The sequence below is a fragment of the Neopelma chrysocephalum genome, unplaced genomic scaffold (genome assembly GCF_003984885.1).
Source record: "Neopelma chrysocephalum unplaced genomic scaffold, ASM398488v2 Primary Assembly neopelma1_45, whole genome shotgun sequence".
In the NCBI taxonomy this organism is placed as follows: Eukaryota; Metazoa; Chordata; class Aves; order Passeriformes; family Pipridae; genus Neopelma; species Neopelma chrysocephalum.
In genome coordinates, this window is record NW_020897704.1 from 11,851,994 (window position 1) to 11,869,120 (window position 17,127).

Consider the following 17,127-nt stretch of genomic DNA (forward strand, 5'->3'; position numbering starts at 1 on the left):
TTTTAAAGCACAATGATATAAAATGTTATAATCAAACAGGTATAAAGCACGCAAATAGTAAACGGGAGAAAGTGCTGCAAAGTACTCTAATGATTGAAAGCCACTATGAGAAAGCAAGTTATCCTTGGGGGATTTTTACTAGGAATGATCTCAGCAAAAAGTGTTATGTGACTGTTCAATTGTGCGTGGGCTGGAACAGTTTCACTTCCCACTGACCTGCAGCCTCTCAAGACTGTCATTCTCTTCTCCAGTTCCATAAAGTTTGTGAACGGCACCAACATGTGATTAAGTGCTAAATTAACTGGAGGTATAGTTGTTTGTGCTTAAGCTTGTCCAGAAATAAATGTCATCAGGAGCCTGAGCCTGCCTTTAATGAAGCTGTTTTCCTGCCAAGGGTGAAAGACAATTTTTTTCAACCTGTTTGTCTCCTGCTAGTGTCTAACTTTCTTTCTGCTTTGTGTTTTCAGTTGTACTTCTAAGAAAGCCAAGTCTCATCTTTACAGTTTCTTACCAATTTTAAAATGGCTTCCTCGTTACCCAGTGAAGGAATACTTATTAGGAGACATTATCTCAGGTGTAAGCACGGGAGTTATGCAGCTTCCTCAAGGTGAGTGTACCTCTGGATTTAATTATCCCTTCTTTGCTTTTTCTGTGTGTGCTCTTAGGGTAGTGCTTGGCTTCCTGAACCAGGTGCTCCTGAGAACAAGATGTGTATCTCAGGTGTGTGTGGAGACCACTATGGCATTCTGCAGACCAGCCCATTGTGATGATTCCCTTAAAACTGCAAGTCAGTGGTATGCAGCAAGCTCTGAAAAAAGCTTCCTCTCTAATCAATACTCACAGCTCTCAGTGACAGAACAACTTTTCACAGTTTGTGTGTGTCTAAAGTTTTGCAGAATGTACCCAATTATGTACTGATCTCGTCCTCCTGCAAGTCGTAGCAAATTTCCTACAGAGGGGAGCAATGTCTAACAGACCTATAGAGAATGTTTCAGGAGAGCAACTGCTGTGAAGTAACCAAACTAAATTCAACCAGAGAAGAACATGCAAGGATTCAAAGACTCATCCCTCTTTTTCTCTTAAGGCTGGAAGCTGGAACCGTAGTAGTGGGCAGTGATTTACATGGTGGAAATAAATCAAAAGTGTCTTCTCTGGAAGACAAAGGGAAAGCCAGTGTTCACCATTCTGTTCTTGGTGCATGGACCAGTGGAATCTTTTGTTCAGCCTCATGCTATCAGCAGTTTCAGAACTGCAGGGGGGTTAGAAAGCAACAGCATTTTTACAGCAATATCATTATGGGGTGACATCACTGCTCTGGGAGTGACAGCTTCACAACAGCTGCCACAGCCCCAGTAGATTTTCCCAGGAGGTCTTGGAGTAGAGGGAATTCTTTGATTTGTGCAGAGCCCTGTCCAGAGGAGTCCTCATGCTAAGGGTGATGTAATTAAGCATATATAAGTTTACTTGTGTGTTGACTTATTTCACCTTTGCACCTTGCTTTTTCCACTGTAGGTTGAGGAAGGTCTGAAAAATTAATCTGTAAATCCAAGAAGCCTAGATTTTAATAGGTGGTAACTCAGTAAAACAGTGAAATAACTTAGTCTGTGTAGATCATTTATTTCTGTAGCTTCCTGGTTTTGTGTAAACTTTATAATTAATGTTATTTTTTTTACGTGCATGTAAGTATCAACTTATCTTAAACTGATAACTGGTTAACTGTCAAGGAAATCTGTCATCTACTAGACACAAACATTGCCAGTTGAATACTGAAACAGAATTTAGGTCATGACCAGATAAGGACACTAAAATTTAAGTGGTCAGCAGCGAACTTTATACTTAATTTTGTGACTCTGTTTTAAAGTAAACATTATTCATTTGGTGACTGCAAACATGCCCTTAAACTGCTCCTAATCTTTCCCTTTCTAAAAAGACAAAAGTTGAACTTTTATTTTTCTGGAATGGATGTAATTAAAGCAAGCATGAGTTCAAAGAATACTGGGAATTATTCCAGACAGAACTACAGTAACCACGGTGTTTAAGCCATGACCTCTTATCAAGTCAATATCTTTTTTAGTTCCTTGGCATTTACAGCCTTTAAAAATGCCAATACAAATGAAAGAAAAGGAATAAAAGAGTATTCATATCAGGAACTGCACATGGACCCACCCTCCCAGTTTTGAAACCACTGATTTTCAGATCTGGTCACTTGTACTGTCAAGTTCAGCATCATGTTAAAGGCCAGGCTGCTACAATACAGGCTATTGTGATGATACTGTTGTCATGAGGGGTAGCCCTTGGGCAGAGAACATACGTGGGATGAGTTTCAGAAATGAGAAGCTCATTGCTGCAAGACAATAAATAGTACCCTCAGTCCAGATCTAGTAGGAATATGAACTCTTGGCTAGGACTCAGACATTGCTTAGGGTTACGGTAGATGTGTTGGGATGGGGGAGATCCTTCAGGCCTCGCTTCAGTCCATTACCTGAAGGTGTATGCCCTTCCACCCTCCCCCCACCACGTGGCTGGGGAAGATGGCAGGACTTTTTCCATGTATCCATTGCTACATTAGGGCATGAGCAAGGCCCTATCTATGAATTATTACACTGAACAAGAGCACGTGGATCCCTGCACAAGGGATCTTGATAGAAGATCCCTTCCTAGTTTAGTTCTTTTGTTGTAAACTGATGCTTTGTCTCCCAGTTTAAATTAATGGGGAGAGGTGTTTATGGGTATCACTGGCTCCCCATAGTGGGTGAACCTTAGCTTTCTTTTGTAATTGTACTGGGCCATTGAGCCTTTTGGTGCTAACTTGGACTATTCTGTCTAAGTGTGGTAAGAGCACACAACTTCCTCAGGTCTTACCAGCCTGCATTTGTGAAGGTGCAGAAGAATCAGGCCAAGGCAGGATACACGATTTTCTCCTTGAGGCCCATTTGTTCTGTTGTGGTGTCTTAATTCTCATTAACACAAGCTTGTAGAACTATGGATTTTGCTTGAACTGCTTGGGACAGTTACATGTCATATCACATGGTGCTTGTGAGCCTTGTCCCATGAGTCACACAGAGGCAGGAACACCATGGAAAGTGTCCCTCCCTGGTGTCCCTTAGAGCTGTTGTTCCATTGATGTGCTTGCCAGTCCCCCCTGTGAATAGGAACAGTGTGGATTGAACTTCCACTGCATGGAACTGGGCAGGGCTTAATGACAAAAAGGACTTCATTTTTGTCAGGAGTACCAGGCTGTATAAACTCTATGACCTTACAGATTGTCAGAAATGGTTTTACATTTTGAGGTATGTTTTGTGGAAACAAACTCTTATGTCATCCCAGTCATTCTGTGATGAGGGAGGAGGGAAGTGTTTAATCAGTTATAGGTTACCATGAACATCATGTCTGATCAGAAAAAGAGGAGAAAATTAAACACATCCCACTGGTTATGGGGATTTGGGTGTTTCTAATTACAGTCTTTGGCAGATGAAAACAAAAGCAACAAAAATTGTTTGTTGGCTGTTAAGAAGTACTTTCTCCCACAAAGGCGAAACAGTCAGTGCCCAGGTGCACAGATGTACACGCAAACACTCACACCTGCAGTGCCTGTAATTAGAGACTTTGGTTTCCTGACTCAACCCATCATGTTTCTAGGCACTGCCCTAGAGCGTTATGCACATTAAAGAATATTCCCTGCAAGACCTCCTGTTTTTTTAAACCTGTGACAAGTCACTAGATTTCCTATTGAGTTCAGTTATAGTAGGCTTAAATCCCTTTGCTTCAGATGGTTTCTTTATGTTATTTGCTTAACATACATGTTTGTGTCTGTTTTCTAGGTTTAGCCTATGCTTTGCTGGCAGCTGTTCCCCCAGTATTTGGCCTATATTCTTCATTTTATCCTGTTTTTCTATATACCTTTTTTGGAACGTCCAAGCACATATCGATAGGTATATCTGTATGGATAACTGAAAGTCTGTGTGTGTGTATGTGTTTAATAAAGTTGTAAAAAATAAAATTGGAGAAATAGAAAGTGTAGTTATTTTCCATAAATTTAAATTTAAGCAAATAGGAGAAACTCAAATGTGTCAAATATAAGCAGTACTTTTTATTGTTAATTTATCTGCTCCAATTGGAAAGGAATGCAAGAGCATCTTTTATCAGATTAGATCTAGAAATGTGAGCTCCTGACCTATAATTTCATCGCTGCAGTCAACTGTCTGTATGGCCAGGATGAATCTTTAATTTGCATAATAGAAACTGAGATGGAAAAAAACCCGATGGTATTTACTTACTGCAGAGGTGTGTATTCACCATCTAACTAGGCTTAATGGTGCTGAGTACTGGAGCAGATTTGGGGATTAAAAAGGACATTATTTAGGTAGAAAAGTCTATTTTAATTTAATTCCACACATCTCTTAATAAGAACCACTCCTTAGAAAAAAGAAATTGCCAGGATTTTAGCTAATTATTTTCCTCTCCCTCTTATTTCAGGCACCTTTGCTGTGGTTAGTATGATGGTTGGTGGTGTTGCTGTGAGAGAAGTGCCTGATGAAATGATTTCTCTGGACTATAATTCTACTAATGTTACAGATGCTAGGGATATCAAAAGGGTGCAGGTAGCCGTGACTCTCGCCTTTCTTTCAGGAATTATCCAGGTACATGCTCACAGTTTGCTGTAAGGGCAAGTTCAGATGCTGCTGCTACTGCTGGGTGATGGTGGATCCCCTGTCAATAGACTTGTGCTTCTGCACTGCCCTGTGTGGAGTACAGGCTGCCTCGTAACAGGAATGGGGAGGGATCCATTGGAGGCAGGTCTTTGGCACCTTGCTGGACTGGGAAAATACGGGATCCTCTCCCCTTTCTTTTTTTCCTATCTCATCAGAAAAACTTAACCTGATGTTCTCTAATCTGTCCATAAATGCACATATGTTTGTCCATAAACAAATACATATGTTTACTCATTTCCCACATTGCACCTGCCAGTGGCATGGAAGATTCTGTGCATTGATGGCTGCATACTGAACTGTGGCTTTAGAAAAGTTCAGGTTTGCCTGATCTGGCTTGGGCATTGAGGAAAGAAGTGGTGTCCTGTGCCCTGTGTGCTATATTTGGGTTGATGTTCAGGCTACATGGGAGTCACATGGCTAATACGTCTCTTCTACATTAGTTGTGTTTAGGTTTCCTTCGATTTGGATTTGTGGCCATCTATCTAACGGAGCCTCTGGTGCGAGGATTTACTACTGCAGCTGCAGTTCATGTCTTTACTTCTCAATTAAAATATTTCCTTGGCATCAAGACTAGCAGATATAGTGGACCCCTCTCAGTTGTATATGTGAGTATCTACATTTACTAAACATGCAAATTCTACTTTGTCTGGATCTAGTACTTAAGCTTGTTCCTGTTTTTTTTTATTATATTGCCACTAAGTAGAATAATGCTTCAGTATTGAAAACTGGATGTGAAGTCTTTAAGTGCCATAGCAATATGTGAATATCTGAAAGTGCAACTCAAGTGTGACTTCATAGATCAGCATGATCTGAGATGGGCAGATTTTAGGATTCTGCTGAATGTAGTTTTATGATATGAACAGATATTGTTCATTGAAGTAAATCTCTTGTACATTGGGGGAAAATGTGCTACTGAAGTGCTTCACTGTAGACCAGGCATGTTTTGCAGAGCTAGGAAATATGATTCTCAGAACCTTTCCACTCCTGAGTGAAAGAAAAGGGAAGATCTGAGATGTCTGTGAAAACCTAAGCCTTTGAGCAGACTGATGGCTGAGCAATAGTGATTTCCACTATGTGTAGGCTATAGAAAATACTTTGTGGACATCTTTTGGTATATTTGTGCAGATATAACAAACCTTCTGGAAACAAGTCTGCATTAATGATTAATTCCAAAATTTGCTGTTTAGTTCACTTATCTGAGAACCAGACATACTAATTGCCAAACAAATAGGAGGAAAGATTTACTTTCAAGGCATATACTACCAGGACATCTTGAATGTATAATATCCTGACAGCTGCTGCAATTTTCCATCTGCCTAAAGAAGAGTATGTTCATCTTCTTTCAAAGACCTCTTCAGAGGTTATTTATTTGTTTGTTTATTTGTTTGTTTTAATGCAGGAGAAGAAGGAGGAGTAATTGGTATGGGGAATCATTTACCCTCTAGCAGCTTGGGTGTACCAGCAAGCCTTCTTTTCTAACATCCTTTTAATAGTGTTTTCAATTTAAATGTATTTGGAATAATGGCCAGTTCAGCAGTGTTGCAGGATCACTGTTATTTAATCATATTGTTATGGTAACCTCAGTGTTGTATCAGCAGCTTTATTGTTTTAGAACAGTTTATGTAGCTCTAAGTAGATGTGACTTGCCAAAGAATATTTTAAGGTATTAAAAGGAGTTTGCATTTATTGCTTTCAGGTAGCTAGCAATGTGAAATATGTGTGAAAATGTTCAGGATAAGACACGTGATTTAGACTTTTTCCCCCTTTATAATTTTTTCTCCAAATTTTTACCCCCTTTGAGGAGGACTGATATTGTAAATGATTTCAAGTACATCTCTCTCACTGAGATACTCTGGTCTTCTGTGTCTTGTGGGAACAATGGGGATTTTGGTGAGGCACTGGTTCACTGTGGTTATAAATGAAGAATAAAACCAAAACAAAAAGTACTGTGTAATTTGCTCATTTGTGGCAAATCTCCATGAAGATTATATTTTCTTAGGAATAATTATGATGCTTCTGTTGTGTTGCAGAGCATAGCTGCTGTGCTTTCAAATATAACAATGACCAATATTGCTGCCTTGATTGTTGGATCAACGTGCATTGTTCTGTTGCTGATTGGCAAGGAAATCAATGACCGGTTTAAGAAGAAGCTCCCGGTTCCTATTCCTATGGAGATTATTGTGGTAAGCCAGTTGTGAACTTCTATGGCTAAATGATATAGCTTTTCTAAAGCTGTGGAAACTATCCCATGTTCTATCATATCTTACTGAGCTTGAGAGTAACTTCTGTGGAACATAATTCGTTTGAGCCTTGATCCAGTCGAAGGTTTGGATACTCCTAAAATTAAGGACTGGCGTGGCCAGATGGTAGGCATGAAGTCCCAAAGAAGAATTGAAAAGCAGTTTAAATACCCACAGTCCTCTATGGCGATGGGTAGATATATGTTTGTTGTAAAACCCTGTCTATCCAGGAGATTGGGCGCCTGAATGAGTCTCTACAAGACAGACCTCTGAGAAGCATTTCCCACGTGGAGTCCAAGAGCTCAGAAACCCCTCCTGAAGGGAGGTGCTTCCAGATGCCTGTTCAGAGGTTCTGCAGGGCTTGCTCACTTTTTGAAATGCAGTAGTAGAAAGAACAACAGGAACCAGCAGGACTTACTACTTGCCTTCCTTTCCCTGCTTCTGAGACTGGTAACTGACTGCAGCACTGATTCTGTTTCAAACAACTATTCTAAAATACATGGATAAAGCAGACTATCTTAATACACATAAAGCCTATGTCTCAGACAACCTTTCACCTTTAAAAGGGATTGGATTTAAAAATGAGTTCCTGGATAATTAGAGCTCTCAAACAACCTGCACAAAATGGAGTCAAGAAAGGGAATAACTGAAGGCACAAAGAAAAGGGATGCTGTGAGACAAGAGAGAGGTGGTGTAATAGGGTATTGCTTGATAATAAGGCAGTAGCAAAGTCATATTAGACCTGTTCCTTTCTCTGCTGGTGCATCAGTTCTCTTTATAGATAGCAGGCTGTGCACATAAAAATAAGGCAGTGCACACAGGCATGAATGTCCTTGCATTTAATTTTTCCAATACACTAATCTGCCTGAGCTTGGCTCAGGCAAAGGGAATTTGAGTGATTCAGATCATACCATAGCATGTTCCATTTAACTGTTTCCAAAAAAAACTTTATAAAATCAGGATGAGTTGGACATGATGGACGGAAAATCGTGATGATTCCTCCTTTTTATCTGCTTTTTTAGCCTCTAACTCTTAAAAAACTGATTGACACATAAATGTAATCCCTTGTATGTATTACTCATAATCAGCTAACCTTTATATTTCTTCAGGTGGCTTTACTTCTCTTTAGACAATGTTTACATGTGTTTGTGGATTTTTAGGTCATTATTGGCACAGGAGTTTCAGCTGGAATGAATCTGAATAAGTCATACAAAGTTGATGTTGTTGGGAATATTCCTCAAGGGTAGGGATGATACATTCTTATCAAAACTATACCTTTTCTGTATTACCTGTAGTTTTTATTATATTAACTTCTAAATATTTATTTCATCTCCAAGGTTACGTGCACCAGCAGTTCCCGAGATTCATCTCATCCCAGCAATATTTGTGGATGCACTTGCAATAGCAATAGTTGGATTTTCAATGGCTGTATCAATGGCCAAGATCTTTGCCCTTAAACATGGTTACACCATCGATGGGAATCAGGTAAAAGCAGTGAGGTTGCTTTGTTGAGAATTCTCAGTAGCACCTTTGTGACATAGTTGAAGTAGGGTGGGATATTGGCAAAAATGTTTTCTTTTTTTTTAATAGTGGAATTGGGTCAGGCTTTTGGCCTACACATTTAAAGGCCAGTAATTATTTTAAGTTCTTCTGACTGTGTTTAAATAACTTGTTTCACTTTTAGCTTCATTTTGGGAAAATTGCTTCTGTTACACTTGGACATGTGCATGAATATTAATTGTTGGACATTACTTGACTTCACTGTCCTGTTGGGCAGATGCATTTTCTCTGCTGTCTGTAACAGAGCAAAGCATGGAGTTCCCATGTGATAAATACAGAGCCTTATGTGTCAAAGAACTATTGTCTAGGGTTTAGAAATTCCAATGAAGTTTTATAGTTTCTTCTTATTCCTACCCATTGCAAATGGGCAAATTGTCATTTTCTGGGGCAGCAATTGGCCCTGTTCATTACTCAGTGTTCTGATCACGGTTTGAGTAACAAGGACTATATTTAGGGACTCCCTAAATCTAAAATGGTATCCTCACCTACTCTGTCCTTCTTGTGCAATTTAGAATAAATATTGCAATTGGTATTGGTCAATACCATTGTGGTGTCAAGGGAGACAAAGAGTTCATATGCTGTAACACATTTCCTAGAGCACACATCTGACGCAGCACAGATCAGCTCTTCCCCCTTCTCAAAATTACTGTCTTCCTCTGAGAGTAAATGGACTTTAAATGACTTTTACCTGCAGAGTTCTACGTCTAATCAGATGCATCTCATCCTTAATGCCCTTGTTCTCTGTTATCCAAAGAGAGGAGAGGACAAATCTGTGGCTGCATGAATGGAATCTGCTCTATTTATGTTAAAGTAATCATCACTGACCTGAGTTAAGCATCTTGATCTTTTCCTCAGGAGGTGCCAGATGCTGCTTCTCCTGGGTGTTAAACTGTAGAACTCCTTGTCACAGTATGCAATGCATGCCAAGGGTTTAAATGAATCAAAAAAGGATTTTCGAATGCGAAGAGAGAAACTCATTGAGAACTATTGAAAATGTGTGACGCAAACTAGTCACAAATAACAAGTTGCAGAGTAGCCTGAGGAGGCTTTGTTACAAGCAAATTGTTTCTTAGGCATCAGAAACACAGTGCTGAGGTGGATGGAGCTCTGATCTTACTCATGGTAGTAGTTCTTATGTGGGATCTTCCTGATGAAGCAGTGGACACATGTTGGGATTTTTTTCATGTAGAGCAGTGGATTACCATCCAACATAGGCAAGGCTGCTTGTGGTTTTAAACACATAGTTTAGGGTGGGAAGCAAAGAATAGTTTTTGCATGAGAAACCATTTTCCATGTATATTCAGGGTTAAAATTCAAATTCTCCCCACGTTGAAGGAATCCTTAAACCAAGTAATGCTGTCATTCATTTTCATTTTCAGTCTGATTCATTCCTGTAACATTTAGGGATGGAAAATGTCTCCCATATTTCATCAGAGACTTTATTTAACAGATGATTTAACATGCATCAACTTCTGCATGTGTGAGAACCACAAGTATAAGCTACAATTAGGTTGCTTATTCTCAACAATGAAGTTGCTAGAAAGCACTGTAAATAAGATGTGGTTGTTAATATGTATGGATAGCTCCAGCTGTGTACAGCTGCAAGGTGTAACTGCCTCTGGGTTTTTTTTGCTCTATTGTTTAACACAGGAACTTATTGCCTTGGGAATATGCAATTCTGTGGGGTCATTTTTCCAAACCTTTTCAGTCACCTGCTCAATGTCTCGGAGTCTTGTTCAGGAAAGCACCGGTGGAAGAACTCAGGTATGTAAACCCAAATTTTGAGCAAAACAAAGTTTGCTTTCTGGAGCTCCAAAACAAAAGCCTGAAGCTTAGCTAGATAACCATATTTCTCTGCCTGGGCCAGAATAAATAACTATAGTTTCCTCTGTTTCAAATCCAGACTTGGCCAAGATAGAAAGCTAGAAACAGCTAAAATCTGTTGACTGAGAGGGAGAATCAAGTCATTTGAACAACCAGCTTTATTGAAAGCACAAGGGATAGCTAATCAGTCATATTGCCCCTTAAGGACACTTATAAATAATTTTTGGCTTCTTTTGTTTAGATTGCAGGTGCTCTCTCTTCAATTATGGTTCTGTTGGTACTTGTGGCTGTTGGATACCTCTTTGAACCTCTTCCACAGGTAAGGGTGTTTTGCGTGTTAGGCATTGCATTGTCAGTGAACAGAGGCCCATGAGTATTGCTTAAATTAGAGATTTTAGGAGGGTTATTAAGCAACATAGTTAGCCTGTGATCCAGAGCCTGTAAATTTTGTATGCATTTTCGCTGTAAGTTAGCCTAGAAATAAATAATGTTTTGAAAGATCCAGCATGCTTTTTGTTGGTTTTTTTAATATTGGAAACCCTGGGCTCTGTCTTTAGAACATAAAGATAACACCTTCAAGCAATTCCCCTTTAAAATTGTTTAGGTTGGAAAAGACCTTTAAGATCATTGAGTCCAGCTGTTAACCCAGAACTGCCAAGTCCACCACTGAATCATGTCCCCAAGTGCCACGTCTACATGTCTTTTAAATACCTTCAGGGATGGTGTCTCAACCACTTCCTGGGTAGCCTATTCCAATGCTTGACAACTGTTTCCATGAAGAATTTTAATCCAGTCTAAACCTCTCATCCTCTCAGTTTTTACTTGGGAAAAGAGTTCACCTTGCTACACCTTCCTTTCAGGTAGTTGTAGAGAGCAATAAAATCACTCCTGAGCCTTCTTTTCTCCAGGCTAAACACTCCCAGCTCCCTGAGCTGCTCCTCATCAGACTTGTGCTCCAGACTCTTCACCAGCTCCATTGCCATTCTCTGACCACGCTCCAGCATCTCAGTGTCTTTATTGTAGTGAGGGGCCCAAAGCTCAACACAGAATTTGAGGTGCAGCTTCACCAGTGCTGAGTACAGGGGGGGATGGTCACTGCCCTGGCCCTGCTGGCCACATTTAATTGCAGCATAGGAGTTCTGGATTGAGGTTAAAAACTTAAAAGTAATAGCTTGGCCAGTAAAGGGTTGGTGCTGGGCTCAGCATAATGAGTTGGTTTTGCTGCACTTGTACTTATTTGTATAAAAATATATTTATGTGAATAAGTATAATCTGACTTTTAAAAAAAAATTTGTTTCTGGTGATGTGCAAAGGATGGTGCACAATTCCTGTCTCTTTTTATAGAAGTTGGACCTTGGGTTACACCTATGTGACTGTTGCAGGAGTTGTTTCAGTATATTGTAGAGAAACTTGAAACTGAGATTACAGTCTACTGCTTCAGGCACTATAAGTGTAGCAGCATGGAGCATAGGCATATGTGATTTGTCTTACTGGGAAAGAGTAAATCAAACTGTACTGAACTAGTTTGCCATTTCTGCAACTGCAGTAAAAGCGTATGTCCACTGAACTGCTTGAAAAGTTGTGGGTTTTTAAATAGAACTGTTCAGTGGACTTATGTCAGTTGTACAAAGCATAGAAATACAGTTATTTGTGATACTTTGAAGTTCTTATTTGTCATTGGGTTTATTTTGCTTCTGAAAATTGCATTTGTGTATTGTTCTTAGACAGTGCTGGCAGCAATTGTCATGGTGAACCTGAAAGGAATGTTTAAACAGTTTGGAGATGTCACACACTTCTGGAGAACCAGTAAGATTGAACTGGTGAGTAATGCGCAGCTCAGTGCCTATATTCTACCACATTAAATTTGTCGCTACTCCCAAAACAGGGTAGAAACTTATCAAGGAGTTACAAATTGGTGTTGCATTGCAGATGATGTTAAGACATGGTGCTGTAAGTACCCTGGGAGAGCGATCTGTTGCAGACAAGAGTATTTTTGTTGTTCAACAGTCTTGTAACTCAGGTCAGAAGTAGTTTGGTTGCAGTAAAAGCAAAGCTCTGGCAGTGTTGCTATAGGAACTGCACTGAAGGCTGTGGGAATGTCTGAGAAGAATCTGAAAAACAGAGTAACAAAGAAAACTACTTGAGGGTGTTTGCCATCTTTTAAGATGAACCAAAAACCTGGCTGGAGTAGGACAGAATTAAGAGTGCATTGGAGGGAACATTTTGGTGGCATTTTTCTCCTGGGCTGATGGAACTAAGTGAGACACTACTTGTGGGCCTTGAATATTTATTTTTTTAATCCTAAGGTATTTGGAGTCTGATAGTAGCACAGGATTCCTTGGAGAACAGGAGTTAAGGCATTAATGTGACAGTTTGTCAGATGTTACTTTGGAGCACCTTGAGCCTTTATGGCCTTCTGAAAGGTTAAGGCAATTCCAGTCTGCTCTTATGATGGATTACTCTATAGCCTATTCCTGAACACAAGTGATACATGGGTTTTCAGGTTGGATTATGCTACTGTTTTTGTTGTTAACAGGAAAGGATGCATAATAATTCAGACCTTCTCTTTGTTTTAGGCCATCTGGGTGGTAGCTTTTGTGGCTTCTCTTTTCCTGGGACTAGACTATGGTTTGCTTACTGCAGTAACGTTTGCAATGATAACCGTTATTTACAGAACACAAAGGTCAGATTTCTTCTTTATCAAAATTAGTGTTTGCTGATCTTCTGTGTGCTTTTGTTTGTTTGAGGGGTGCCAATAAACAGAGGTCCATTCCACCCTCTTCAGCTTCATGCAGTGTAGAATTTACTTCCTAATGTGTAGGTCATGTCCTTTGGCACTGATCCAGGGTTCATATTTTCTTTTTCTGAGAACAAAATTTCTAGAGGGCATGAACTTGCACTCTCAATAATAAACAGAAGATTTTTGATTTCTTATACTGGTTAATCTTCTTGTTTATTTTTTTTTAAGCTTAGAGTTTGGAAATTTAAATCTCCTTGCTGCCAATTTCAGTACTTGATTATGTTTTGTGTGCACTACTTGTCATAGACAAGTAGAAGTTGTGTCCAGTTATCAGTAGATAAATATTTAGGTAATTTATAAGAAAGTTCTAATTTATTAAAAAAACTGTGCCTGTTCTTGTAGTTTTTCAAATCCCTTCTCCCCAATGAAAGTGACAAAGCTTTTACTATGAAGCTTTCCAGGTCTACAGTGAAATGATTTCTTGCATGTGTGGATTGGACTGTCATGTGAGGCTTCTGGGCTCGAGGTCTGGGACATCTAGGTGGAAACTCTATAAAAGTCTTGGTTTTGGTCTGCATTGGAATGAAAGCAAATTGTGAGATTTTTCACTCTGCATAATAAGATTATTTTTCTGCCATCTCTATACAGTTTTGTTCCTGCAAACAGTAATGTACTTTGCTTTTCAACAAATGACAACATTACAGTGCTAAGTTTAAAACTTGTTTTTGCACTGACAGAAGCAAACTTCCTTCTTATTGTGTTCCGCCATAAACTGGTGACTGCATTTGACCGTGTTTAGATACTCTTGTACCAGACAGGCCCTGCACAACGACCATTTAAAATAAGTTTCAGTCTGTATCAAACACTCACTTTTCCTCTTTATAGTTGATAATACTGAAACCTTTGTCTCCATTTCTCTCTAGTCCTCAATACAGAATCCTTGGTCAGATTCCTGACACTGACATCTACTGTGATGTGGAAGAGTACGAAGAGGTAGGAGTGTGTTCTTCTGCATTGAGGAGTTTAATGTGGTGGAGCAAAGACAGCTATGGCAATTTGCTGCTTAGCCCTACCACACTGCACATACAGTGCTGTCTGCCAAGCATTCACCTGTGTTGAAGGGAGAAAAGATAAATTTGGTTTTAGTAGTAAAAGCTGTTTTGTTCAAAACGTGAGCTCTTTGTGCTGCATGTACATTTGACCAGGAAGTGATCAAAAGTAACTTTTTACTAGTTGCATCATACTAGCTTGTTCAAAATGGTAAGGTTTATAGGAATACCACTGCTAAACCTGCTATGTAGACAAGTGCTTACCAGACCACCTTCTTTACCTGTGCATCCGTATTGCATGGAATCCATGGAACACAGGATCCAAACTTGTATGTTCTTGAGAATTGCACAAACTGTTCGAAACAGCATCACCCTGCCTCCACTCATCCCTTGCTCATTAAATATACATAATTAATGGAACAACTGCTCACCATGCACTTAGCTTCTTATAAATGTCATCTTGTTCAACCAAAAGTTGGTGAAAACATTACATTTTGTCAATGTAATGGATATAAACGTGCTCTATTTATTCACAAAGAGCAAAAACAATTTTCTGCACTCTCTGCCATGTTCTCAGAGATGCTGCTATGAAGGCTGTACATTCCCTTTACTGAGGAACCAGTCTGTAAAAGCCTGTGTGAAAAGATGATGCTATAATCTGAAAACATTCTCTCACCAGCAGTTCTGCTTTAAATATGATGCAAAGCCAGAAGTATATTGTGCATGTTTATAGCTGTTTGTAAAGGAGAGGAGACTGTTTCTGTTACACTGAATGCAGTCAGCATTTCCTCCTGGGTAAAGATGGGGTTGGCAGTATAAGGCAGGCTGGCTCTGCTGCTGGCTGGGTCATTTGCATGTAAAATGTCAGAGTTCAGCTCGTTTGGAGATGACTGCATTTAAAGTATGACCTGTCTGAAGGTCTGGTTAAAACTAAAGATTTGAAAGGTTGTTTTCTTGGTACCTCAGGAGTCAGGAAAGAAAAAGAGAGAAAGAGGGAAGTAAGTCATTATGCCTGTAGAAAGGGAGACTAAAAGGACGCAATCCTAGATCTGCATGATTTGCTCATGGTAATACCAGCTGCAGGATAGCAACATCAGAGAACTGCAAATGTTTAATTTCTTTTTATGGCTGTACATATGGTTGTTATAAAGAAGGAGGAATGTTACCAGGCATTAGCTGTGTGCAGTATTACACTGGGCAAGGGGGAGGTTCTGATCTTCTGGTTCACTTTGCTCGCAACAGTGCTAACCTTTATTTGACACATGCTGAGAGACATTCAGGGTTGGCTGTTGCTCTGCTGCATGTTTGTGTGTCTTGTGATCACACAGGTGCTTTTCTTGTATTTAACTGTGCACATCCAATATTTTCCTTAGGTTAAAGAATATCCTGGAATAAAAATATTTCAAGCTAATACATCACTTTATTTTGCTAATAGTGAGTCATATGCAAGTGCACTGAAGAAAAAGGTGAGTAACGCAAATTCTTTAATGTCTGTGTCTTGAAAATTCAAACTGGCTTCTGAAACACACTCAGCTCCTTTTGTGTAGCCCCTAGCACAATGTTTCTCAGCCTGTGGCCCCTGGTGATCAGTGATATATGAGAAGGTGACCCTCCAGCCAAATACAAATTATCTTAGGAAGCAACAACATGGTGGGAGGGAATAAACAGACAAAGTGTAGCTTAATACTGACTGTTCATGAATGGAAAATCTGGTGGTTGCAGAGCACAAACTAGTCAAATCTTTTTTTTCAGAAGGAAATTAGTTGCTGAACTGAAAGCAAAATGGGAATAAAAGCTTCCTTGTTTGGTGACTAATTTTACTGGAGTGTAAGACCATGGAATACTGTGGGCATTTAATGACTCTCATGGGGAACAAATTACCTGCATACAGAGTATGCCTCATCTCTGTCTAACCAGTGGTTTGGCTGGGTGGGAATGGCAGTGGCAGAACTGCCTGACCCACTCGCAGTTGCACCTGTACTAACTTCTGAAAAATTTTTCTGTAGCTCCCATGATGAGTCTTGTACAAAACAGGTGGGTGGTGCTGACCCTCACAAAACAAGAGATATTAGTGATTATTGCCCAAATGCACTTCTCTCCCCTTTGCTCTCTGCACTTGAATCAGCATTCGGTTGCAACACAGCACTCTCTGATTTCAAGAAAAGAATGAGATGCATCTCTCCCTCATCTTGTTAACACAGTGCTTGCCAAGATTATTCCTTCTTACTTTATACTGCTCTTACCCCTTCCAAGGGAAGCTGAACAATGCAGGCTTGTGTTTTAAATTTATGACAGTGATTAATTCGGTGCTAGTTGATAATGCAATGTCATCCTAACAAGCTGCATCTCCTCAGATTGTGCTTTCTTCTCGTGACAGACTGGAGTGGACCCTTGTGCCATATTAGCCGCGAGGAGAAAAGCCCAGAAGCGACATGCCAGGGAAATAAAGGCAGCAAATGAGCACCGAAAGAAAGCTGTATTGAAACTAGTGAGTTCTTCGGTAAATATTGACCTGCTTTATCAGAGAAGATGCTGCTTTCTGGGGTTGCCATTCTTGTTTTTACAAGGTGCAAAGTGCTACTCAGGTAGGAGGAAGGCTTAGGGAGCAAGCGCTGTGCAGTGGAGACAGGTCACTGAAGGAACAGCGCTAAGATCAGAGGCTCATGGCTGGATTGGATAATTGTGTTGGACCTTGACTGCACTGAGGTAGCACACAGTGGCACAGAGCCTCTCCACACTGTCTCAGCAGTGGTGTTGGCAGAAATCAGAGGGACCCTCCCTGTCCCCCTCCCCATGCACTTGGAATGATCATGTAGAAATAAGATATAATAACATTAATTCAAATTAGCAGCCCCTGTAATAAAAAGGTGCCATCTTCACTGCTGATCCTGGCGTGGCTAAGTGGGGCAGGCACACTGAGAGGGGTTGTTTGGGACATGCTTGTGCCTTTATGCAGGTTTAAACTCATCCCTGGGGTAGGAGCTGGCATGTGCTTTTTACAG

The 17,127-nt window shown here is 40.0% G+C and overlaps 1 protein-coding gene across 10 annotated transcripts in view; it reads left to right on the plus strand.

Moving 5' to 3' along the window:
• SLC26A5 (solute carrier family 26 member 5) overlaps positions 1-17,127 on the plus strand; it is a 36,368-nt gene that overhangs the window by 15,971 nt on the left and 3,270 nt on the right. For 7 of the 10 annotated variants that reach the window (XM_027679387.1, XM_027679390.1, XM_027679395.1 and 4 more), the window contains 14 exons: positions 468-607; positions 3,822-3,932; positions 4,477-4,640; positions 5,153-5,317; positions 6,743-6,895; positions 8,113-8,195; positions 8,290-8,437; positions 10,163-10,276; positions 10,578-10,655; positions 12,061-12,156; positions 12,913-13,019; positions 14,000-14,069; positions 15,499-15,591; positions 16,503-16,625. In XM_027679387.1, coding sequence (XP_027535188.1) covers positions 468-607; positions 3,822-3,932; positions 4,477-4,640; positions 5,153-5,317; positions 6,743-6,895; positions 8,113-8,195; positions 8,290-8,437; positions 10,163-10,276; positions 10,578-10,655; positions 12,061-12,156; positions 12,913-13,019; positions 14,000-14,069; positions 15,499-15,591; positions 16,503-16,625 — 1,645 coding nt within the window. Of the gene's footprint in view, positions 1-467; positions 608-3,821; positions 3,933-4,476; positions 4,641-5,152; positions 5,318-6,742; positions 6,896-8,112; positions 8,196-8,289; positions 8,438-10,162; positions 10,277-10,577; positions 10,656-12,060; positions 12,157-12,912; positions 13,020-13,999; positions 14,070-15,498; positions 15,592-16,131; positions 16,149-16,502; positions 16,626-17,127 lie in introns of those variants that run through there. The other 3 variants (XM_027679393.1, XM_027679396.1, XR_003533597.1) reach the window with 3 other exon arrangements.